Genomic DNA, 27730 nt, shown 5'->3' with positions numbered 1-27730 from the left:
TGGCTTCCCTTAACGTTTAAAATGCAAAAGTCAAGTATCATAGTTCAACTGTACTCTAAACAGAAACTTTGATTTCGAACGCCCCCCTGCCTTATAAAAGAATCTACTTTTGATTTTATAGGCTGGACCCTTTTGCTTGTACGGTGATAAAACTTCTTAAATGAATTTGTGATGTTAGGTTGTATAAGGATGTTAACTTTGGTCAAAATCGGACTTTTTTCTTTAATCGGATTTTTTTCGATTATCAATTTTCGATACATATCAGATGCATTCTGATACAAAACCTATGTAAGAACACTCCTTCACGTGAAATTTTAAAAATCGGTCCAGACGTTTCCGAGTCCATATGGAGCTTTCTCTCTCTCACACACACAAAGTTCCTTTTATATAGTAGTATTATAGTAGAGGTATTTTTAAAATTTCATTGTATTTTATAATTAACCAGCAGGCTGCCCAGCTTTGCCCGGTCACAAAATATGCTTAAATATGACCTTTTAATTTATGCAGATCTCCTTTTATTATTATAGAGTCAGTTTTCTATTGAGTACCAAATATATAGTAGTGATTTTAAAACTTCATATATATATATATATATATATATATATATATATATATGACTTGGGTGCTATCATCGAGAATCGACACCAAAACATTTAGCTCTCTAGCGGTATTCACGACCATCTGATCAATATCAAAATGTCAAAAATTAACACAGTTAACCATTTAAATGTATATTTGCGCATGCGTGGAAGATGCAAATTAAGTTGACTTACGCCTGCCAAGTTCCAATTTTTCAATTTTGATCCCTTAGCAGTAATTTTTATTGGCTAAAAACTAAATCGAACTTCTTCCCTATATATCAAGTTTCAAGTTCGGATTCCCTATATATCAAGTTTCAAGTTCGTAGCTAAAAAGCTGAGAGTAGTTTGATAGAGAACTGTAATGCTGTGAACCTTTGGGCTGTGATCATAGCGTAGTATCTGTTAACTGTGGCAAGCAGTGCCAAATGTCAAAACATTATTATTATTATTATTTATTCGAGCGACGTCGGGTCGCTGGATCAATTATGATTAGAAAAATAAACAATTAAATTGAGAAAAAAACGATTCACATATAATAATATTGCAAAGGAAATGTGAAAATAGAAAATAGATGTAAATATTATTTTTGGTTTGCATAAACAAATAACTAGATTGGACTTACATCCGCTGTTGGTATGAGACACGTGAAAAGATGTATGTAGATTTGGCAAGATTCTAGGAGTCGTTAACTGGTCTTCAGAGGGAACGGATGACTAAAGAGTTGGTTTCCATGATGCAGGGGACGGCGTCATTTCAAGCAGCCAAGACGTAAGAACGTGTAATCTCTGAAAATTCCGACCGGGTCATGAAAATAAATGCCCGTAAATAATTCAGGTATGTGTTGTTATTTATATTTGTTAAAAAGAACTGTTTGTTTACAACTGTTTCGATACGTCCACGTCAATCATTTCCTTTTAGAACTGTTGCATACACTAGACGATCAACTAAATGATACGACGTTTATATATGCACGCATTTACACGTACATGAATATACAGAAAAAGATAAACCCAACTATTCAACGTGCACGTCGTAATATTCATACACACAACGTAGCGTTTTAACCCTTTTTGGTGCCCCATAATAACGTTCCGCACACGCATATGCACATACAAAGACTACTATTATATGTATACTAGCAGACCGCCCAGCATTTCCCGGTCCAAAAATATACTTATATATGATATTTTAATTAATGCAGATTCCATATTTATCATTATAGACACAATTCTCTATTGAGTATTATATTGTACTCAATATATAGTAGTTGCATTTGCCGGCGTGGTCTGGTCATAAAATACGCTTAAATATATTTGATTCATGCAAATTTCGTAATCATTATTAAAAGATCAAATATCCCATTAATTATTATATTGTGCCCAATATATAGTACTGATTTCTTAAATAAAAACATGACTTGGATGAATCGAGACCGAAACATTCAGCGTTCAAGCTTTAGTCGTTACCATTTGAGCTATCAACAGATAGATAAGAAAACTTGTAAAATTAACATAAGTAAGAATTCGTACAAGTAACAGTTTTAGTTGAATTATTCCTGCCAAAGTCATTCTTTTATGTTTATTTCTTAGTAGCTATTTTTACCGACTAAAGACCAAATCGAGCAGGCAATCAATCGATTTGATTGAAAAATGGACGATTTCAGCGATTTTGATGACAATAAAAATATAGGAGGATGAAACATTCGTTGATCATCATTCAATTAAGGACAACGTCGGATATCCCTGCTAGTTATTATGTAAAAGGAACTTTGTATGTGTGTGTACGTGTTGTTTGTGTCAGTATTTCGTTCCTCATTAACTCAAAAAAGGCTGGGCCGAGTTTTATGAAATTTCGCACAAATATAATTTATGTATCTGGCAGTGTTCTTATATTGGTTTTGTATAGGAACGTCTTTAATCGTCTTTACGTCGATAATCGAAAAATCCGATGAAAGAAGGAACAGGCGATTTTGACCAAAGTTAACACCTTATACAGCATAACATCACAAGAGTATGTGAGAAGTTTTATTACCACACTAGCAGAAAGGCACAGCATATAACATAAACAGTAGTTTTTTTATATGATAGGAGTAACGCAAAAAAGGTTTCTGGGAGGCGACAACTAAAAAATATACACGCACATGTATAGAGAGAAAATAGGCAAACGTTTTTATGCTAAAGAATACATATATATATATATATATATATATATATGAAAGTGTATGTATGTAGGTTGATATATATTGTGTGTGCGTTTTGTAAGAAGGTAACAATGCAATTCAGTGTGTGTGTATGTAGAGTGATATATATTGTGTGTGCGTTTTGTAAGAAGGTAACAATACAATTCAGTGTGTGTGTATGTAGGTTGATATATATTGTGTGTGCGTTTTGTAAGACGGCAACAATGCAATTCAGTGTGTGTCTCTCTCTCGTCTCTCTCTCTCTATACACACACACACACACACGCGCACTGAATTGCATTGTTGGCTTCTTACAAAACGCACACACAATATATATCAACCTACATACACACAGTTTCATATATATGTATTCTTAAGCATAATAATAGTTTGCCTATTTTCTCTCTGTGTGAGTATATTTTTTAGTTGTCGCCTCCCAGACACCCTTTTTTTGCGTTACTCCTATCGTATATATATATATATATATATATATATATATATATATATATATATATATATATATATATATGATAATCACACAAAATTTATGTCTGCATGGTGTCGGGGAAATAAAATGTTTACAAGCCGATGAAGTCGAGCTGGTATCCTATATTATTGTTTTGAAATAAATATTTTGTTTATAATATTGTTGTTTTAACTTCGAAAAAAAAAAAGAAGCTTGGTGCAAGTCTATAAATGGTCCACAAGTAATCTTTTTTACTATAAAAATCTGGAAAAAATCTTTATAATGTACGTACTTGTTACTGCATGAAAATGTCATATTCCAAAAATCACATAAATCGATCAAGTAGTTTTTTTTATTTAAGAAAATCAAATATTATCGGACGATTCATCGAAGGAAAAGCCACGCGCCATCTTGTTTGAGAGATAACGCCACTAACGACCCCTGGCGGAAATATTGGTCAACAAGGGCAGTACATGCAGACCATCGAACATTTTATCAATCAAGTACTTTTTTTAATTTTATTCTTTTTAAGAAAATCAATTTTTACGATTACTAGGGATAATCTATATATATAAAAGCGAAAATGTATGTATGTATATATGTATGTTTGTGTGTCTGCTAAAAACTTTTGAGCAACGGAACAAAAATTCAGAAACTTGATCTCATATGAGAGCCCCACCCTCCGGACGACAAATATCGAAAAATTGGCCCAAAAGGACCATCAGAGGTGCGTCAACTGATCGATTTTCTGCAGGGGGCCCCCAAAAAAGTGACATTTTAATGTTAAACATTACATATTTTTAAATCGATTTATAATCCCCCCCCCCAAAATACGGGCGCCAACTCTTCTACATAAAGTATACACGGGGCCGTTTATTTTGGGTCAACTTGTATTTAAAACCCGCTGAGTCATGTCACGTGATCTTGACGTCAGCAAGCTGTAATGGCTATCTGAATTTAAAAAACATTGTTGTTATCGGTAAAAAAAAAATTAACCCTAACAAGCTAAACTATGAACTTCTACGCTATGACAACGTTACCAAAGTTATTAGCACGTTAAAAATAGTTAGATACGATAGTTAAACGAAAAATAACAAGCCAAAAATGTGAAGTAAAAAAAAATACGCTTACAAAAATATTAACGATCGAAGTTTTTACAAAAAAACAAACCCAGACGCCATTTTCTTTTTAGTAACACTCTTTAGAGTAAGGAAGACGAAGTGTGTGTGTGTGTGTGAGAGAGAGAGAGAGAGAGAGAGAGAGACGCAAACAGAGAGAGAGAGAGACGCAAACAGAGAGAGAGAAAAACGTTAACTTTTTCACCCCGAAATCGACAATTTTCGACAACGCATGCGTCAGATGACGTCATGACCTGATTTACTTTAAATAGTTGAAAAACCGAACAAATTCCATATACGTCGCTTTAGCTCAGGTAGTTAAGGCCTTGGTTCATTATCTAAACGTTTTGGGTTCAGAATCGGGTGTGAGATGGGTTTTTTTTTCGATTTTTTAAATTTAAATATTGAACCCTGTATTATTTAAGCCATTTTCACGTAACGTTCGTTTTCCTGTTTTTTTTTACTTCGCTTATTCTTAGCGACACCCCAAAACACCCGTGTACCCACCGATTTTTAAAATTTTAATATCGAAACAAGCTTATTTAAGCCATTTTTCACGTGTTCGTTTCTGTTTTCATCATTCGTTTGCCTTACGTAAGATTTTTTTGTGTTTTTTTCCGATGTTTTGATTACCCCCCCCCCCCCGCTTAATTAAAACGATTGTCATCGTCGTCGTAACGCTCGACGACTTTCAAACATCTTTCACTTATTCGCTTATAACAATGCTTCATTCTGGCTGGCTGATTTTATTTTCAAACTTCGCCTCAGTTTCTACCCCCCAGTTTCTTTTTTATTTAACACCACACACACACACCTACAAACACCCGGGCAACGCCGGGTACCCCTCGCTAGAGAGGGAGAGAGGCGCAAACAGAGAGAGAGAGAGAGAGAGAGAGAGAGAGAGAGAGAGAGAGAGAAACGTTAACCTTTTTCACCCCGAAATCGACAATTTTCGACAGGGGGGGGGTCAACAACGTATGCGTGAGATGACGACATGACGTCGTGACCTGATTTACTTTAAATAGTTGAAAAATCGGACAAATTCCATATACGTCGCTTTAGCTCAGGTAGTTAAGGCCTTGGTTCATTTTCTAAACGTTTTGGGTTCGAATCGTGGTGTGAGATGGGGTTTTTTTTTCGATTTTTAAAATTTAAATATTGAACCCTGTATTATTTAAGCCATTTTTCACGTAACGTTCGTTTTTCTGTTGTTTTTTTTTTTTACTTCGCTTATTCTTAGCAACACCCCAAAAACACCCGGGTACCCACCGATTTTTTAAATTTTAATATCGAAACAGAGTTATTTAAACCATTTTTCACGTGTTCGTTTTCTGCTTTCATCGTTCGTTTACCTTACGTTAGTTTTTTTGTGTGTTTTTTTCGATGTTTTGATTACCCCCCCCCCCGCTTAATTAAAACGTTGTTTTCTTTTCTTACTTCGCTTATAACAATGCTTACATCGTCATCGTTGTCGTAACGCTCGACGACTTTCAAACATCTTTCACTTATTCGCTTATAACAATGCTTCATTCTGGCTGGCCGATTTTATTTTCAAACTTCGCCTCAGGACATCGGCTTGGATCCTACCCCCCTCCCACCGGTTTCTTTTTTATTTAACATCACACACACCTACAAACACCCGGGCAACGCCGGGTACCCCTCGCTAGTAAATAAATAAATTGACTTCTTTTAATAAAGAGAATGTGTCTTTGGGTTTGTATTACTGTACACATAGATTCGAAAAAGTTGTCAAAAAACAAATAAATGTTATCAAAGGCAAGATAAGTTACTTTTCTACTTAACTGAATAATTTTTTAGTGTTTTTATTCAATGTAGCATGTTTATTCAGTTCGAAACACATACAGTATTTACCGATGTATTGGAAAATTTAAAATGGCGCCGGCTTCTCTGTTGAACACGGTATGTTTGGGAAAATGAGTTTAAAATAAAAAATATACAAAATACTGTTAAAAATCCACCGAATATATGTCAGCCTATGTCACGGTAACATATTGAGCGACTTTTTAACAGTATTTTGTCTAGTTTTTTTATTTATAACCCCTTTTCCCAAACTTACCGTGTGAAAGAGAGAGTCGGGCGCCATTTTAAATTTTCCAATACATCGGTAAACACTGTATGTTTTTCGAGCTGAATAAACATGTTACATTAAATAGAAACGCTAGAAAATTATCCAGTTAGGTAGAAAAGTAACTTATCTTGCCTTTGATAACATTTATTTATTATATATTTGTTTCTTGACAACTTTTTCGAATCTATGTGTACAGTAATACAAACCCAAAAAGGGTTTTCGACATTCAAAAAACAAAAAAACAAAAAAAAAAAAAACTAAAAATAGTCGATGTTCTGCCCTCCGCAGTAGCTTCGTTAAAAGACACATTCTCTTTATTAAAAGAAGTCAATTTATTTATTTATTATTCCTAAAAATCGTAAAATGTATTTTTTCTTAAATAATAATAATAATAATAATAATAATAATAATAATAATAATAATAATAATAATAAGTACTTCGCTTATTAAAGTCTGTTTTCAGACGAACAAAAAACAAACTAGTGTTTTCCACATTCTCTTTATTAAAAGAAGTCAATTTATTTATTTATCCCTAAAATACGTAAAATTTGATTTTCTTTTAAAAAAAAGTACTTGATTGATAAAATGTTCGATGGTCTGCATGTACTGCCCTTGTTGACCCATATTTCCACCAGGGGTCGTTAGTGGCGTTATCTCTCAAGCAAGATGGCGCGTGGCTTTTCCTTCGATGAATCGTCCGATAATATTTGATTTTCTTAAATAAAAAAAAAAAACTACTTGATTGATTTACGTAATTTTTGGAATATGATATTTTCATGCAGTAACAAGTGCATACATTATAAATATTTTTTTTCAGATTTTTATTGTAAAAAAGATTACTTGTGGACCATTTATAGACTTACACCAAAAGCTTACATGTATTTATGGGTTAGGGGGCGCTAGCAGTCTATTCTAAAAGCCAATGGAGGAGCGCCATCCTGAAAAGTTTGGGAAACCTTGCTCTAGACTGTTGATTTTAATACCGGCGTAAAAAATCTTCAAAACAACATTTATTAAAGAAAGACGCAAAATAATCGTAGGTTTCATTTTATAAACTAGAAATCAGATAACGTTTTTTTTTTTTTTTGTATTTATTTCTCTGCTTCCACCTCGAGGAATGAGAAGTTTCTTTTCGTTTTCTAACAGACGCTTATTTAATTATATTTTTTCTTCTTGTGTGCAAATTGTGGCTACCTGAAAGCCTGCTCTTTATCTCAACAGTCAATAAAATAAAAAATCCAAGTAACTGAAGAAAGATGTAAATACACCCTGTTAATAGAAACATCTTATGCATACCAACTACCACTTCAGTGTTTCGAGGTAAACTCATCTGGCATCGGCTGTTTCTGAAATTGTCTTTAAATCTTTCTGCTCTGTATGATTTTTTTTTGGTTTTGGCCAACATAAAATGATGTCGGATAATAAAAACTGACATAGAACAGAAATCAACAAATGAAATACCACCTTTATTCTATTCAATACCTCTAGCATTAAAACATAACTTATATCCTAAGACCAGTGGTTCCAAACCTGTGGGTCGCCAATTGATTCTGAGCCGAATTTAAAACTCTGGACTTTGCTTGCATCTTGTTTTAGACGATCGGGCGATTCCATCTTTTACAAAAACAGGATGACAGGTGAATTTATATATATATATATATATATATATATATATATATATATATATATATATATATATATATATATATATACACACACACAATTATTTACAATAAGAATTATTAAATACCTACAGACACTAGTGTTGCATCTTTTTGGGAATTTTCAGTGCAGGGTGTCACGATTAACACCAGTCGATAGATTCGAGCCCGGCGACAGAACCCATCTCTGGCTTCATTAGCAAGGACCATATTCATTCGGCTAACGCCAACAGCGAGAAATGCTGTTCAATTTTATACATTTATTTCATTAAATGTTTTTAACGTCAGTCAGTTATCTAATCAATATATGATGATCTGCGTATAAGAGCTAAATTGACCGACTTTAATTAAACTGAAAGTGCTCAACGATAAAAAAACGAGTTTCTTTAATATATATATATATATATATATATATATATATATAATCAAATAAGAGACGTGTTACATTTAACACTTTAAAGCCAAATAACAACGCGATTTTTTTAACCTTTATAAAATAAACGAATGTTTATTTTTAAAGAGAGATATATTTCGGAGATATACACTCCTTTTTCAATCTGTGTGTAATATATATATATATATATATATATATATATATATATATATATATAATATTCCTCTTATTCTTCGTCATGATGTTGAATGGAAGAATTTTAAGTTAAGTCCACTAGATGTCAGCTATGGTTTTCTGAAGCCGGATAATTACGCGTGGAAGCGCGTGATTTGCAAGCCTGGGTAGGTTTCAAATCACGCGCGACCATGCATAATTATCCGGTTACAGAAAACCCACAGCTAATATCAAGTGGACTTAACTTAAAATTCTTCCATTCAACATCATGACGAAGAATAAGAGGAATATATATATATATATATATATATATATATATATATATATATATATACAGATTGAAAAAGGAGTGTATATCTCCGAAATATATCTCTCTCTTTAAAAATAAACATTCGTGTATTTTATAAAGGTTAAAAAAAAATTCGCGTTGTTATTTGGCTTTAAAGTGTTAAATGTAACATGTCTCTTATTTGATTTTCAAATTTCACTCAACGTATTTAATGGATAAACCTACCCAAACTTTCAAATATATATATATATATATATATATATATATATATATATATATATATATATATATATATATATATATATGCACGTTTCATTGAACAGCGGGAATAATTCCTGTTTCTTTCTCTTGCGATACATTTTTTTCATTTGGCGGGCCAATATTTGAAAGTTCTGTTCGAGTGCAAAAAGAAATTGCCATAGTAGCGAACGTTTTCGACTTCCCTGAGTCATCTTCAGGCGAGTGATGGATTAAAAAGTATGTTTGGTGCAATTTATTGAAAAAGTCAATTAAAATCGTTAAAAGCACTTAAACGTGCCCTCCTCTTCATATTGAGCCTGATTGATGGTCGGATTTTTTAGCGCAGGTTACAATGTGAGACGGCTAAAATGGCAATTTATTTTTTTTAATTAATATGTTCCTAAATTCGTTTTTGGGAATGTCATGTGCTACTATGTGTTAGTAGATGGAGCTGTTAGAGGAAAACAGATGACATGTAAGCCGGCCAGATATACTGGTTCTAGCCACGCCAATGTACGAGTTGTTTTTGGAGACATTACCCTATAGGACATTTAAAAACATACACGGCATTCTAGTTTTTATTAAAATTGTCGGAACGTATAAAAAAAACTCGTCGGTGAAAATAACTCTACCTGTTTCTAAAAAAAATCGATGTCTGAAATAATTCCAAATAAATTAAATTAAATATATTATCAATATAATTGTTATTCCATCAACTTTAAATGATAATCTTAAATAGAATACTTAAAATAACTCTCTCGCTAAAAACTTAAACTAACATACAGTTATTTAATAAAATCGATTTTCCCTAATATATATGCAAATGAGGTAACCTCTTAATCGTATATTTTGAAAGAAACATACTATATATAGAAATAAATGAAATATTAAAGTAATGTACGTTTTGTATATATTAATCAAATTGTGAACAAACAGACAAGAATACGAATTTATATATATATATATATATATATATATATATATAGATGTGTATATGATTGTGTCTTTACATGTGTCTATCAACAAAAGTGAAGTTCATCTCACAGGCAACGCTAACCGACCCCGATAAGCAGGCGGTGATCGTTATCTCTAGACGCGGCACACGAGTTGAGGTAGTTTTAGAATATCAGCATGGCAACGAAATACTGTCCAATCAAATTGACTCTTTCGTGTTTAATGTGTATGCGTCATGTGTGGACTAGACCCCGTATGGAAGATTGAAGAAATTTAAAATCAGTCTGAAGTCTACCTTAGATATGCGAACTTCAACCCAAGCCGACCGCCTGTAAAACAAAAGCCCTAAGCGAACGAAAATGTTGCTTCATATAAAAATGGGTTTGCGAACCTGTAAAAAGCAGCACAAAGCGATGAGAATATTTCGTTTATAAGAAGCAAAACGAAGGACTTTTGTTATCTGTCATTTTGAAACTGGAAACGTCATTTCTCTGAACGATATAAACGTCATGTGTGTCGCATTGTCGCAGTGTGTGTGTTTCCCCATGTGGGCAGAATACAGCATCAGATTATCCCCTGAGGATACTCGATTCGACATATTATCCGAATATTTGATTTAGTCAAGGAAGACCCAAGGTTATATTATTCAAGTGTTGTTGATTGTATATATTCAAGGAAGGCCCAAGGCCATATTATTCAAACGCCGTGAATCCAACGCATCCATAAAAGGCATTATGCCATTATCTACTTATGCAATCGACCATCCGAGGGCTTTATTTATCTGGATGTAAAATCAGGGAACAGGGAAAATGTTATTGAAAAAATTGTTTTTTCTACTTCGTTTAATCTCAATAGTTTTATCTGTTGGTCGGAAAACCGTTAGACTGTGATTTATCCCCTCTCCCACAAAAAACCTGAACTTTTAATGACTTTAAAATTGGCACATTTCAACACATGTAATGCCTTCCCATTTAACAGCCATTGGGATTATTATTTTTCTTCTCTTTTTTCTTCCTCGAAGATGTAATATGGGATTGTGCCCTGTAATCCAGAACTTTGAGTGACCCTCCTATCTCATCAAGTTCTTTCCTTATATCATATCATTATAATACGGCATAATCACTTTGACACACCGGTTTCCGGCAGATCACCGAAGTTAAGCAACGTTGAGCCTGGTCATTACTAAAATGGGTGACTAATTTGGAAATTCCAGGTGCTGTATGTAGGAGGACGTCGACACCTCCCTGCAAAAAGTTGCAAAAACCTAACGTCGTCATCTTCCCTAACATCAATGCGACTGGGGACCGCTTGTGAATTTCATACTCCCATGAAACTTCTTCCTTCGGAGGAAGCCGGTTAAACCCTGAATAGGGTTGGTGCTGACTGCACACTTATATCATTATGAGACAGGAATTTGTAATACTTCCTAAACACAGTAGTTATATAAATATCTGTAATTTTTATGAGATATACAATTTCCATATTGCAATTATGAAGGAAACATTTGTTTTATTGAAAGTGATAACTTCTAGAGCTGAATCGAGGGATTTGTAATAATAAAAGCAGGAGAAACCCACGAATAAAACTTATGTTTAAAATAAAGTAACATTAGATTGTATTAATAGAGAAAAGAAGTGGGAGACACTATAAATCTAAAATAAAGCTACTTATGAAACGGGTATTCGTAGTAACACATCCGGGTCTTCAATAGTTGATAATTTGCTTAAAAATCCGTCATGTATTACAAATTTCAGCATTGACTCATTTACCATTTTGAGTCGTGCTCAATAGAACTTACATTTGAAGATCTTGGAGACTATGCACCTTCATTTGAAGAGATCTTCTCTTTGTAAACAGAAATAATATCTCATAGAATCTCCCGGAGGCTCAAATCTATCATTTTACACAACTCACACGGTTTTATTTTAAATATATAGTGACACCTGTTTTTCCGTCATTAAACTATAACGTTACTTTATTTTGGGGGTTTAGCTTTTATTTATAAAACTAAATATATTTATTTGCTTTTATTTATAAAATTAACTAAACTATAACTAAAATGAGGATAATTTATTTTATTTAATTATTTGAACTATTATCCTCATCTTCTATTTTTTTTTCTTTTTTACAATGTTCCGGCCAATTATTCCTCTGGCCTTCGTCAGGTTAACTGCAACGGGATAGGAATATGTCGAATTCTCCAACTACATCCACAGCAATTTGTTATCTCACCGCAGTTTGGTCAACTAATCCTCTGACCGACTTTGGAGTGGGATTGAAACCTCCAGACAATACTCACTTGGAATCGTAAATATTCCGCATCTCTATCCACTGCGCCAAGGCCCCAAAGGGCAATCAAGATTGGATTTTTAGGTCTTATAAATCCACAATCTTCCAATTGTCGCGTCCGTACCGCTTGTTATATTATTGAATTAATTTGGAATTATTTTGGAAATGAGTAAATTTGTATAATTTTTTATTTAATTATTTGGATTATTATCCTCATGTTCTAGTTGTTGTGTTTGATTTTCTTTTGTTTGTTTTTTTCAATAAGTTATTGCTGTGGATGTAATTGGAGGATTCGACATTCCTATCTCCATTGCGGTTAACCTGACGAAGGCCAGACGAAAAATTGTCCGAAACGTCGTAAAAAAAAAACCCCAACAACAACAACAACAAATTGAGGATAATATTCCACAAATAACTAAATAAAATAAATTATACAAATTTACTCATTTCGAAAATAATGCCAACTTAATTCAATAATAAAATGAGGATCTCCGTTATTTTCATCAAAATTGGAAATATTTTCAAATCAGTTATATGCAAATAGCTTTACTGCATTGTGGATGCCTTGGTAAAGGTAAAGACTAAGGGAGTAAAACCTGATAAAAAAAAGCCGATTAAGCCAATAGGTGGATGGTGACGCATTGCAACACCTTTCCGACAACTTCTGTAGCCGTGCTGGCTCAGACCGTATTGGCTTGCCTTTCTGTCAGACTTTGTCTGCAAGTCAAAGACAGGGTACACTGGTAATCGGAAAAACGGATATCTTCTTATCACCTGTCCAGGCCTGTATCTGGAGAGGCAACTCCAGCTTCGACTTTATAGTGCACCAGACTAGATGCAGAACGCCATTGTCTCATTAGATAGAAGGGTGCCATCATCATCATCATCATCATCATCATCATCATCATCATCATCACTATCATACTTTATTTTTAACGTATACTTATCCTCCCTTTTATTATAAATAAAAATTTCTTGATCCAACTCGAGAAGAGTGAGAGCGAAACCGGTCAGCTGACCTCCTTATTTATCGTTTCCCTACTTCTTTTAATCATGGATATCAATAAAAACTCCTCCCTTCATAATTGCAATATGGATATTTATATGTTCGTCAGATGGAGAGAGAGAGACAGAGAAAGAGAGAGAGAGAGAGAGAGGGGGGTAGCCATATGAAATAGACTTTTTGGGAGATAGAGTAAAGCTGTGTTGTCAGACAGTTTATAAGGGGAGAGAAAAAATTGTGCAGTAGCCATGATGGCAGGCAGATTTAAATGGAGGAGGGCTATGAAGGGGTAAGTACAATTGGTGTTTCATAAAGGTAAAATCAGCAGAGTAACACCTACGTAATACAGAAACTGATAATCTTGCTTAGCTTATTTGCACACTGAGACGAGAATAGGTGGGAATAGAAGAAGAGGTGTAGTAGCAGTAGTAACAGCTTTGCTTTATCGTTATTTTCATGGCAAGTGCTCGACTGAGCTTCAAGCTATGCCCCCCCCTCGCCAAACTTTCACAAGAAACACTCGTCTAGCTGAAAACACTATATTATATTCAATAATTTCCCCCTCTTTATCTATTTATTTTAAACGTAGATTCCATGAACAATGCTTCTTTCTTAGAACTGCACGCCTGTGGAACTGTCTTCCGTTTTCCTGCTTTCCAGCTGACTACAATCTCATTGTCTTCAAGTCCAACGTAAACAAGTTCTTGATGAGCCATTCCACTTAAGTTAACAAATTTACCGAATTTCCATTACTAACGATTACTATATTGTCCAATTGACTACTGTACACGCTTAAACGCCTTATTCTCGAATGGTCTCTGGCCTTGATAAGTGGCGATGCCTATGTAAAAAAAAACGGAAACTAACAGGAAAATGTAAATAAATAAATAAGAAAATTTAAAGATTAACGTAATAGTAGAGTAAGAGAATGCCATAAATAATAATTGTTGCATAGTTGTAACATAATTATTTATGGCATTCTGTATACAAACAGGGTTTATATAACTGATGTCTCTTTAACGTTGTGACGTGTCTATATATACACACACACATATATATATATATATATATATATATATATGTGTATATATATACACGTGTTTTAACATTATGTGATTGTCTAGTTCTTTGAATGTGCGTATAACGTCTACTGATCATCTCTAATGTTCATGTATGTGGATATTTGTAGTTTAATATGCATTAATTTGCATATCAATGGGGCATCGCCCCCAAAATGACGTAATAAAAAATCCTGAAGTGGGGAGTCGACTTCTGAGATCAGAACTAAATAGGTAGGAATTTACAATGTCGTTCCATTTTTATTTTTATTTTTTAATTATAAGCTATTTCGGCCGGAAATAAAGTCGATGCGACCGAAACGAAAGAGATTTTTGAAATTGAAAGCGTCGAGAAATGGAAATATTAAACGATTCGCGTCCAACTTTGAAAATTGAAAGCATCGAGGAAAGGAAATACATAAACGATTCGCATCAAACTTAAAAAAATTGAAAGCGTCGATAAAGGAAAATGTTAAACGAGCCGCGTCGAACTTTGAAAATTGAAAGTGTTGAGAAGTGGAAATATTGAAAGTGTAAAAAAATCAAAAGATTAAGATGATTCGCATCCAACTTTGAAAGCGTTGAGGAGTGGAAACATTAAATGATTCACATCGAACACTGAAATTTGAAAGCGTCGAGAAAAGGAAAGATTAAAGTGATTCGATTCAGACGTTTTTCTGATCGTCGTTGTACAGTGAAGAATTACGATTTGACTGACTTTTGTGTTTGGTAAGCTAAAGTCTAGCAGTTTTTTTTCTTTCTTTTTTTTTTTTGAGAGGCTAGTAAAGTCATGTAGTTTTTTGAGAGGCTGGTAGTCTCTAGCAATTTTTTGAGGAGCTAGTATTGTCTAGCAGTGTTGGAAATTGGTGTGATTGCCGATCTTGGTATGAGGTTATGAGGTGGTCTTTAAGGATCAGGAGAGAAGGTAGTTTAATGTGCATTAATTTGTACATCAATGAGGCTTTGCCCTCAAAATGACGTAATAAAAAACCTGAAATGTGTATTATTGACAATGACAACTTACGCAGAAGTCTTTACCAAACGAGCGGAGAACATTGTCGGTTGAATCATCGGCAAAAAAAAACAAAAAAAAAACAAAAAAAACATACTTTCACAAAGTTTCTTTCATGCTTCCTGAAATTAAAGTTGCTTTTCATTTGAAAAAGGAAACGCCAAGACGTGAATTATATTTGGATATAATAATTTATTTCAATGCTGGGTCCCTTCTCGGCGTTTGGGCACACTTCGTACAAGTCTACATTTTCTTATTTCGCCCCTTTGATTTCCAAGGGCGTCAAGTCCAAGCTTAGGAGCACAAGATCCTTGTCTGTCCACTAACACGTTGGATATCGAATTAACCTCTCTACGTGTATCTCTATCTCATTGCGTCATTAACCTCACGTGACCAAATGCATAAATCGGATGATCCGCCTTCGTAACGTATTTTTGTTTATGTTAGTTATGAAAACTAACATTCCTTTTCACCAATTTTGCGAATTATTGTAACATAAATAATTTTATCTGTAACATTCTTTCTTTTTCTATTTTTACAAATATCAATAAGGATCATAGTAGTAATCGTCCAACTAACTTGGCGTTGCCCGGACCAACTATGTAACAATTACTCGACCATTTAAAGACGATTTCTGTACACATATTCCATAGACGATCAAGAAATTATTATATTTTGAAAATATATATTTAATTTCACAGTCGGTTCAGTGTAATAAATATACACACCAATGGTCACTGTACTAACATTGACACGATGGTTCGAGAGAAGTTCAAAAGTCTCTAATGGCGGATTATTTAGAGAGAGAAAGGGAGCGATCTGCATTATTCTCATTGAATAACATAGAAAAGGAGGTACAATTCTGTTAAGTTGAGGGCAGTAGTGTATACATTTACTTGTTAGTTCATATAAATAAGTACGGATTTTATGCTAAATATTGAACCTGCTTATGTACTCTTGGGACTGTAATTAAAAGGCATTAAAAAAATCAGTACACATCTGTTTCTTGTGTAGTCCCATGCAGACAAAAAGAAAAGAAAAAAATGGCTGCCTTTCAGTTTTTATGCTAATCCAACTGATCGCTTTATGCAAACGAGATGCTGCTGATTATGGTATAAAAGCCTGACTTTTATAGAGATTCGGGGATTTAAGATTTCGTGACAGAAGAAGCAAGTCTTGGGAGCAGAGAGTTGTGTTTTTGCAGTTGAAAGAAATTAGACAGCAGAGTGGTGGGAATGTTTTTCTTTTATTTTGGACATCGAAGCCAGGAGGAATTTGTAGGGACATAAGCTCAGAAAGCGTCTGTAACTTCATAGAAAGCATGGCTTTTTGTTGATAATTTCATTTCAATTCATGTAATTCTAAAAGAAAAATATTACTTATTGTTTCTAGAATATTGTGAAGTTTGTCCTTTTCAGTAATTACAAAATGAATTGAGCAATGTTTCTCTGGAATTTAAATCACAGCAATATACACGTCATGAGATGGAGTTTCTGGATAGCTTCTCTCTCTCTCTCTCTCTCTCTCTCTCTCTCACACACACACACACACACACTCACACTCACACACTCACACACTCTCACACACACACCATTGTTGTTCCAGATCCATTTTTATTCAACATCAACACAACATCTCGAAGAAATTCCGGGGATTTAGAATGAAAAGCCAACAAGCGAAGAAAAAAAAAGTGGGGGTAAAAATTTAGATCTCATTAATAAAACTCACCATGTTTGTCTCCATTTTTTCAAACTGCATCTCCACAGTACATTGGGTCAAATGATTGCATTTTACCGAGGACACCGAGGGTAAGTACAGAAGAATGAACATGACAGCGTAACGTCATTACCAGATCACCTAATGTTTCTTGTGTTCAACCACGTAACCACGCTAATAGCCCAAAAATATTTCCGTTGCCCCCTTGTGGTAATTTAAACGTATTTTTATTCTAAAGAGAAAGAACAATTTTTCATTTGGATGATTATATAATTTCACATTCATTTGGATTATTTTAATCTAACAGATTATAACAGTAAGTGAACCTGTTTTTGGTAAGCGTATATCAACAATTGTTCCTCTACGCATGTAGCAATGAGTTTTATAAATGAAATTTGTACATTAATGGTAGTTCATTTTCAGCCTTTTTATTCGCTTGGCGATGGCTCACACGGTTACGTATCTGGCTGTAACATTACAAATTTGGATTCCAATTTCGATTCTAACTGATGGCACTTAAATCATGTTTTTTTTTTTTTAATTTTTTATTACTTTTGCAATCACGGCTATACATTAGGTACAATATCATATAAGTTCCGAAATGGAAGCCGTATCGATTTGTTTGTTTATTTTTTTAATCAGGAAATGGTCGAAGCAGTTTGCAATTTGAAAGTCATCTTTTCTTTTTAAGATCAACTATATTTTTTTATCCATTACAAGTGTTTTTTTTTTCTTTTATAGATAATTTTATTTACTTTTATGAATGTATCGGATTTGTTAATCTGGATAAATTAAAATATCATATTTAAGCAAATTTTACGACCGGGTAACGCCAGGTATCCCTGCTAGTATACAATAAAATAAACGTTATTATAACCAATAAAAGTGAATTGGTTATGTGGTTCATTTTTTTGTGGTTTAAAGTAGTTTTAAATGCTTTTTTTTTTTAAATACATTTGAAATATTTACTTACTAGCGGGGGTACCTGGCGTTGCCCGAGTGTTTGTTTCCGGGACGGGGGGGAGTTTTAAAAAATGTTATGGTAGGTAAGTAGGAAGGATCAAACCCGGAGTCATGAGTAAAAGTAGGAAAATAAAGTGTGAAAAAAAAACAAAAAAAAAACATCTGCAACGTTAACAGTTCGGCCACCAAGAAAAGTCCATTTCAGTTGTTTAGGGGGAAAAAAAAAGACTACGGTAGGTCGGCGCGAACGTGAAAATATAATGTGAATTGTCCAGCACGCTAACCACTACGCCACAGCTTAGTTTAGTGATTTTAAATAACTTCACATGAAAGAACTACGAAGCCAAACCGGTGTTCTCTTCTCAACTGTTCCTTTTGAACGATCTCCAAACGGTGTTAAGTGGTGGCAGGGGGAGGAGGAATTTATTAGAGAGAAAATATTCTACCACTTCCATTGATCTTAACCGATTTTGGCCGTGACTTCTGAGCAGAAAAACTATAGAAATCTAAGATTATCGAGGAATTTGAGAAATAATAAGCCTATAACACACCTCAGATATTGTTCTGCCGTTTGTGCATATTATATTTGCATGAAATATCTTGATTTTTAATCCTATTAATGTCAAAATCAGTCGGGAAAAAATGAGTTCACTTTATTTATATAGAAAGAAGAAAGAATAGAAGATAGAAGAAGATAGAATAGAAGATAGATAGATAGATAAGAATGCCTAAGCCAATAAAGATGCGGCGGACGTCATTTTTTGATTAGACTTCGTGAAAAGTAAATAATTCAGATGCATTAAAACTACTTTAAGACACAAAAATGAGCCTGATAGGTATAAAATAAACTTATTAGCTAAAGTAACTTTTACTTGTTATACATGTTAATTTTTTTACCCTTTTTTTTTTTCGTTTGTTGGCTTTTCTGTTAAATCCCCCAAAATTCTTTTCAGAGAATCCCAAACTAAAACTGAAGATAATATTAATAATTATTGGCAGCAACATTTGTGGTATTTTCTCTCCTTGGAGTTTGTAGAATAATGACTGTGAAGTTTGTCTCTTTCAATTGGTGCGAAATAAATATAAAAACTGCTGAGCAATGTGTCTATATTTTGTAGAATTATCATTATTCTTTGCTTCTTTGAACTCTTTTTCTCATCTAAAGTGAGCACTTCACTTAAATCTCCGTGATTATGGTGGCACGTCTAGTAAACACAACAGAGAACAAAAATAAAAGGATTTGCATAAAGAGCAACGTTACACATGAGCAAACAGGAAGAGATGGCAAAGTTTCGCATTCGCTCATGTCTATCATCTGTAGCAGCAGCAGCAGCAGCAGCAGCAGGAGGGATGGTGTCTCAGTGGTTAACGATGCGGGCTGACAACCTAGCCACCTAGGTGCGCCACAGAAACATTTTCAATTAGGGATGTTGGCAACTTTCATGTGGTCCCTTCTGTGAGTAACCAATATCCTTATAGAAAGAATTCTTAATAGAAACATATCAGAGAAACGAATGCCAACCAAATCATCATCAATGGTGTTCAACAACAATACGAAAGTGTGGATGACTCTGTGGTTAATGATACAAATTGATAACCTAGATTTGCCAAGTTTGAACAATTCGTTCCACACTCAAGGACGTCCTTAAATAAGTACCTGATATCCTCCCAGAAAGAATTATTAATAGAAACATATTGGAGAAATGAATACCAAAAAAAAAAAAAAAAAAAAAAAACATTATCATGAATAATCTATATATCTATAAAAGCAAAATTGTCTGTGTGTGTACATTTCTCTACCAAATTACTCTGTCAATTTTCAGTTTACAGACTCGAGATTTGACATAAATGGTATTCAGATTTGGGAAAATCTTTTTCATCGGTTTTTGGCCAGAAATTTGATTTTCAAGAGGTCAAAGTTCAACGAAATGGAAAACTCTTACCAGACTCCTGTCAATTTTGGGTCTAAACACTTGAAGTTTTAGATGTATGTTTCTTGGAAATGGATCAAATATTTTAATTTAATTTGAGCTCAAAGCAACAAATGTTAAGGGGTCAAAATTGGAGTCTAAGTTAAAAAGAATTTGACCTCTCAGCCAAATTTTGGTCTAAACATTTGAAATTTTACATAAAGTGCATTTAGACATAAGGCGAGCGTTTTAATCGGTTTGGGTCGAAAATTTGGCTACCAAGGGGTTAAAATTCAAAAAGTTTGACCTTTGCGGTCTCTAGTAAACTATTCAGCAAATTTTGGGTCTAAACATTTGAAATTTTACATAAAAGGTATTCAGACATGCAGCACGCTTTTTAATCAGTTTTTGGACGAGAATTTGGATGCTAAGAGGTCAAAGTTTGCAAAGTTGACATTTGCAGACTCTACTAATCTCCTCCGCCAATGTTGGGTTCAAACACTTTAAATTTTACCTGGACATGTGTCAAACTTTTAATATAATATATATATGCGCATAAAGTTAAACTGTTATTGAAAAGTGTACCACAAACGAACGGCACATAAAAACGAAAAAAATAATTATATGTATATATATATATATATATATATATATATATATATATATATATATATATATATATATATATATATGCACATAAAGTTATGAACAGTACATAGGGCTCGAGCAAAATTGGGCTGAACTGCTAGTGCTAAAAAAGAAGAAAAAAAAAACAGCAACGAAATTTCACGGCTTGAAATTAGAATAGCTTTGGTTTGTAAACTCCGTGCTGATTCTCTTCTGGCTTGCTTAATCAGAAACCATATCTCAGGCGCACTGAGCCCGTGACAAAGTTTATATAGAGGTTAATTGCATGGCAACTTCTTTCTTGGTCAGCATGATATACTGACAACAACTCTCTTCTTCCTTCCTGGCTCTCGGTGCTACTGACAGCACACTCGTCTCTCAGGGCGCAATAGGATCCGCCCGAGCCTTTGGTCAACAAGGACACAAAGAATCCATCATGACTATCGCCGGACCATAACTTCAACAGGCATACATGAACTCTTTTCTTTTCTCACAAGACTGCTTAACTTTTCATCTCAATCCATACACATGGATTCATTTTCCCATGACTAAACCCTCTTTTTCCTTTTTACATTCTTGCTAACGAAGATAATCAATAAAGTTGTTTTTAAATGTTAGAATGGACGTTCGTCGTTACTTTATATTAGGGCTATGACAAGAGAATATTCTTTTCATTATTATGACTCCCTAGTATATATCAGTTAATATCTTATGTTTTTAGATAGAATGATGTGGTTCTCGATTGATTAACTCTTTTCTATGTTATTCAATGAGAATAATGCAGATCCCTCCCTTTCTCTCTCTAAATAATCCGCCATTAGAGACTTTTGAACTTCTCTCGAACCATCGTGTCAATGTTAGTACAGTGACCATTGGTGTATATATTTATTACACTGAACCGACTGTGAAATTAAATATATATTTTCAAAATACAATAATTCCTTGATAGTCTGTGGAATATGTGTACAGAAATCGTCTTTAAATGGTCGAGTAATTGTTACATAGTTGGTCCGGGCAGCGCCAAGTTAGTTGGACGATTATTATAATGATCGCTATTGATATTTGTAAAAATAGAAAAAGAAAGAATGTTATCAAGGCGAAAGGTATTTACAGATAACATTATTTATGTTAAAATAGTTCGCCAAAAATGTTAACTTGGTGAAAAGGAATGTTAGTTTTCATAACTAACATAAACTGATTGTGTCGGATATAAACTCGAGTCAAAACAATGGTAAGAATATTCTCTTGTCACAGCCCTACTTATTACACACGTCTTCTCCCCTTTCTCCCCCTGTTCGTTATATTGTTCTCTGAGATACAACTTGCTACTATAGATTCAAGTTCATTCTGTAATGTAGTCGTAACATGTCCACACCCACGCGTTGTATGTAGAGTACGTATCAAAAGAACAGAAAATAATTAATAACTCGACTCATTTTTTTTTCCGTTGGAACAACAAACTTTTATTTCTACCTCTTTAACGCGATCCTCGGCTGGCACACGTTCTTTTTATAATCTTTTTTTCCTTTTTCATTGCTATGACGTCATCTTGCACACGTCTCGGTCATTTGCATACAGCTACCATATATCTGTGCTCTGTTACAATTTCACCGCCAAAAGAAATTCCTTTTAAAAAATGCGAAACAAAATTTTACTTACTGAAGATGCATTACACCGAGACATGTTGCTTAAAGATACTGGCATCACCATTGTGATATTTATGGTGCAGTTTGCGCACGTTGGAGGTTTGTTGTCGGTCACCACAATCATCCATCGATGGAATTCTGTTAGCATGTTACTTTCTTTAGCCTAAAATTTTAATAAGAAAAGAATACACAGGTTTATTTTAATTTTTTTCAATTGGCAATTATTTTATTTCTATTTATATAAAGTTAGATTTGTATATATATTTATATATTTCTACATATAGGATTTAACCGTCGACTAAATAATCGATCATTATGAATTTTAGAAGATATCTGTTAGATGTAAGTATGGATAAGGTGAGCTTTTTTTTTTACTTGGATGGTCACCACTTATTAAGGCCTGGAGGCCACTTAAGGATAAGGGTTACATGTCAGGTAGATAGTGAGACAAGATCAGTCACGGTGGAAGTTGTTTAGGGATAGATTATCTAAATGTACAATTCTATAGGAATTTATTCACATTAGACTTGAAGATGACTATGTTATAGTCAACCGTGAAGCAGGCAAACAATATAGCGTTCCACAGATGGATACTTCTAGGCAAGAAACTCTGCTAATGGAATTTGTTTAGTTTGGGGCACAGATAGAGAGTGAGGAAAGTTGTTGGCTGTTGTTTTGGATAGGCGAGTATTTATTGTTAAAATTTTACAGGGAAGGGATCATAGATTGGTGCTCAGACGAACACCTACCATAAAAGTATCGATAGAGCAAAGAAAGATTCGCAACGTTTCCTCTATGTGAAAGAGGGGGTAGGTAGGTGCAAAGGTCATTGGCCACTAAATTTTGAAGATGGTTTATATGTATAGGTTTCACCCCTCAACTAAATAACCGATCATTATGAATTTTGAAAAATAGCTGCAAGATACAAAATATAAGGGCGGACAATGTGAGCTTTATGTAGTTTTATATCTTGGGTCTACTTTCGGCATCCAGATAACTTTCACTTTCCTTAGTTTGTCTTTTAATCTTCGTATTCTATGAGCGATGTTTCTGACAAAGAGGGGAGAATTGCTATTTTTCTGGCTGAAATATATTCCATCTAAAACATATTGTTGTACGGCACAGTCACGTTGACACACCGGTTCTCGCCAGATCACTGAAGTTAAGCAACGTCGAGCCTGGCCAGTACCAGATGGGTGACCATTTAGAAAGACTAGGCACTGTATGTACCTTCTGGGAAGGTTAGGCATGGAGCCAGTACCCTCACCCTGTAAAAAGAACTCTACAAAAGCATCTACAAAGTTGTAGATAGCCTATCCCCCTTCAGGGGCTCAAAGGCGATGGATGGATGGAACACGTATTGTTGGCAAGTTTCTTTTATTCTTAAATTAGTAATTTTTAGTTCCTTAAATCAAGTGGCTTTATGCCTTGTCTGGAGCGATTTCCATTAATAAAAAATGAAATAGTCAGATTTAAGAATCTGCATATATCGTTGCACTGAATAAAGGCAAGTTTATAGAATGATAGGCAACTCATTGTAATATGTTTATTTATACACACATTAACTACATATGTGCGTACATGTTTCTGTGGAGATCTTTAGAGAGAGAGAGAAAGAGAGAGAGAGAGAGAGAGAGAGAGAGAGAGAGAGAGAGGGTACTTCTGATATGCCCAGTACAAGAACACATTATTTTATAAAAAGGTAGAAGAAAAAGTGCTTATTTTTTTTATTTTATATTTTTGCACGCACGGATAATTCAGTGATAAAATCTACACACAGATAAAATATGCACACAAAGGACAAGTTAGTTTATAGAGATTGCTAAGATTCATACACACATGCACCAAAATCAATCTAGTCTAACGAGATTTGTAATTACCAGGAGTGAATTTTTATTTTACTAACATTATAATATCCTTCCTTCTAAAAGTTTATTTAATACATATTCAACATATGTGTGCGACTAAATATCTATGTATTTATATATAATTACTAGCAAAAGTACCCGTCGTTGACTGGGTTAAAACACAGCCTACAAAAAATGGACTCTGATTTATGAAAGTATGATAGGTTATGAAAAGGAAGGGTTGTAAAGAGATAGCTTCGAATTTGGGGGTATCAAAACCAAAGCAAAATATGATGAAAGTAAAAATAAAATAGATAAACCCCATAATTTATTATACCATACCTGTTCACACTGAAACACTTATCACAATATTCTGTGGATCTATATTAAAAAACCTTGTTAAACTTTGTGACATATTTCCATTCTATGGAGGTCAGGCGCGAACGAACACCCCATACTTTTATTATACCATATTTCTCCAAACTGAAACATAATTATCAAAGTATACTTACGCAGATAGATATGAAAAGTCTTTATTAAAGTTTGTGCCTATTTCCATTCTATGGAGGCCAGATGCGAACGCAGACAGTACAATTTTATTATACCATCCCTATTTAAGTTAAAACATACTTATCAAAGTATTCTTATGTACATCTATATCAAAAACACTTGTAAACGTGTTTTTTTAATTTTTTAATTTTTTATTTCCATACTTTGTGGACTAGGTGCGAACGCAATTTTAATGAACCACCGTTCTGCCAGATCGAACATACCCCATTCCTGTATCTCGATACATCTCCTATCATTGTATGTAATCAGTTTTTAAAAATAGTCAACCATATAGGAGCCTATTCGTGACCAGACACACACACACACATACACACAACTTTATATTATATATATATATATATATATATATATATATATATATATATATATATATATATATTTAAATATTGTATAATTTACAATTGCATTATTAAATAACTATTTGTTTAGTTTTGATTTAGTTTTTAACCTTTATTATTATTATTATTATTATTATTATTATTATTATTATTATTATTATTCCTTCCGTGCTTAAAATGTTTTTTCTTTATTAATCTATGGGGATGAAGTTGTAATTAACGGACTGATAATTTACTTCGCTATTTGAATTTTTGTAATGCTTGAAAATGTATTTACGTGTGTCATTTAATTAGTTTATTTAGATAATATATGTTTCAATTCAAGCAAATTTCATTAAATTTTATCGTAGTGTATTAGTTATGATGTGCTTCGATACCCCTGTACATTTAATCAATTTATGCTTTGTCATTTGTACACACTGAATCATTGAACATCCAAATAGAAGAATTATGTATTTGATAAATTTAAATAATTATGTATATAGTAAATTTACATAATTATGTATTCGATAAATTTAAATTAAATATATACACTTTATTTAATCACTGCATTTAACAATACTTGTTTTGGGTAAATATTAGTTACGATTCACAAAGGACTGGTCATGCACTGTATTCCTAGCTTCTCTTTTTTTTGTATATATGTAAAACATAAAAGAGGGAGAGTTAGGGATTTACGAACATTACTATTGGATATATCAGGCGTAGTATAATTATATCCTACTTAGTGCATATCCTTCAACATGTTTGCAACTAATTGCCAGTTCTAATTTGATTTTTAATATTTTTCCACGATCTTTAAAACAACTTATTTAAAGTTTTTTTGTCAGGCATAAAAAACAAGGTGAGTTTAAAAAATACAAATCGCGACTTTTCTTAGTATTTTGCATTCATCTATAGGGATTTATTTTCTTCGGTTCATTTTCAATAATGCAATGATATAATATGTAATGTTATTCACCGAAAGTGTGTGCTTATATAACTTCTTTTTAAATGTAATTGTTGTGCTATCTATCTAATATTTTTCAATATTTCGATTTTCCTCTGTATGTATTTCAGCTTGGTATATCACTGTAGATGTAAGACATTTACTTTTTGATAAGCATTTGATCAGTCTTTGGCAGTTGAAATTATTATTGTTGTTATTATTTAGTAGCATCTCCAGTTAAATTGTAGTTCTTCAATATTTTGTTATTGTATGTTTTATAAGTTCTAAATTATTGATTCAACTATAGCTTATTCTTATAGTATGTCTGAAGGTTCTATGTAAAGCATTACCTGATGGGAAGTGTTTATGGATAAGATGTAGGAACTTATTACCTAGTTTTATTTTGAACATTATGTTGAAAGGCGGGGGATAAAATATTATTTTTCTACTATGAATTCTGGATATATTTGTATTTATATTATTATTAATATATTTCATATCAACGCTTTTGTAACCACTATTCCTAAATGCATTGTTATGAGTATTTTTGTATCTATTAAGCATTTCTTCATCAGCAGAGTTATTACTTAATTTGATTTTAATTGATTTTGGTATATGCTTGATTAGAGGGGAGATGGTTAGACTGTGCATGACATCAGTATTTTCTTTCATGTAAGGTTTATAAATGTCTGTTTCTAGGCTGAAAGTTACATCTAGAAAGTTAACATTATTATTTATTTCGACCTTTAGGCCGAACTCTCATTTCTTTATGTATTTTTCTTCTAATTCCATCACACTTCATACTCATTGCATCTCTGACTATCATTAGACCGACGTTTCTGTATAGGTCAATATGTCAATCTCACCATCTTCAGTAATCTCTTGTAAAATATATAGTCCGACTAGGTCATTTGAACACGCCGAGTCTAGTGAACTTATTGAAATGTCAAAGAAGTCGTTACAACTATTTTTAATCCATTTTCCACCGTTGTTAATAATTACTGTTGTATAAAATTTCATGATTCTATTTATGTCGCTTTTCATAGCATTTTTGCAAATTCGATGGACGATTAGTATTCCATAATGTTAAATTGCACGAGAGCATATTTTTCTTGTCTATAGTCTAATAATAATTTTAAACTAGTTAGCTTTCAAACTAGAAACAGGTTTCGGAAAAAGATAAGGAGATAATGGAGTAGAGTCAGATGAAATAAAATTAAATGCAGTAAAAAGCAATGAAAACATATAAATATGAATAAAAGGACAAAGGAGATACAGATATAATATATCCTTACCTTATATATATATTCAATGTTTCGTTAATTTTGAATTAATATAAATCATGAAAGAAAATATATTCATGATACATTCAAAAGTTAACCAATCTTACCTTTTCGAGCAGTAACTCTAATTTTGATACAGGTCCAATGGCAACAAAATCCCTTATGTCCATGTTTGTCTGCAACTTTTTAAAAAAGTTTTCCCTTAAAACCGATTCTACTTCGTAAGTCAGCAAAAAGGTGGGGCCCTGGTCACCATATGAATCAAATACTGACAGGAGGTCTAAAATAACAAGAATTTCATATAATAAAACCAAGTTTCCATTAAACTGTAATTTATACAAAAAAAAAAAAAAAAAAAGAAGCAATATATGACAATTGAGTCGAATGATTAAAAA

At 33.2% G+C, this 27730-nt stretch overlaps 1 protein-coding gene across 1 annotated transcript in view; it reads right to left on the bottom strand.

The window, feature by feature from the left end:
* LOC145293098 (ionotropic receptor 25a-like) overlaps nucleotides 1-27730 on the bottom strand; it is a 322383-nt gene that overhangs the window by 162997 nt on the left and 131656 nt on the right. Inside the window, exons 5-6 of the mRNA XM_080139474.1 lie at nucleotides 27443-27615; nucleotides 22383-22532 (exon numbers count right to left, since the gene is read on the bottom strand). Coding sequence (XP_079995600.1) covers nucleotides 22383-22532; nucleotides 27443-27615 — 323 coding nt within the window. The remainder of the gene's footprint in view (nucleotides 1-22382; nucleotides 22533-27442; nucleotides 27616-27730) is intronic.

Source organism: Euprymna scolopes, chromosome 14, assembly GCF_053919585.1.
Source record: "Euprymna scolopes isolate OS-2025 chromosome 14, ASM5391958v1, whole genome shotgun sequence".
NCBI lineage: Eukaryota > Metazoa > Mollusca > Cephalopoda > Sepiida > Sepiolidae > Euprymna > Euprymna scolopes.
Note: the sequence above shows the minus strand (reverse complement) of the source record. Positions and strands in the feature narration are given on the sequence as shown.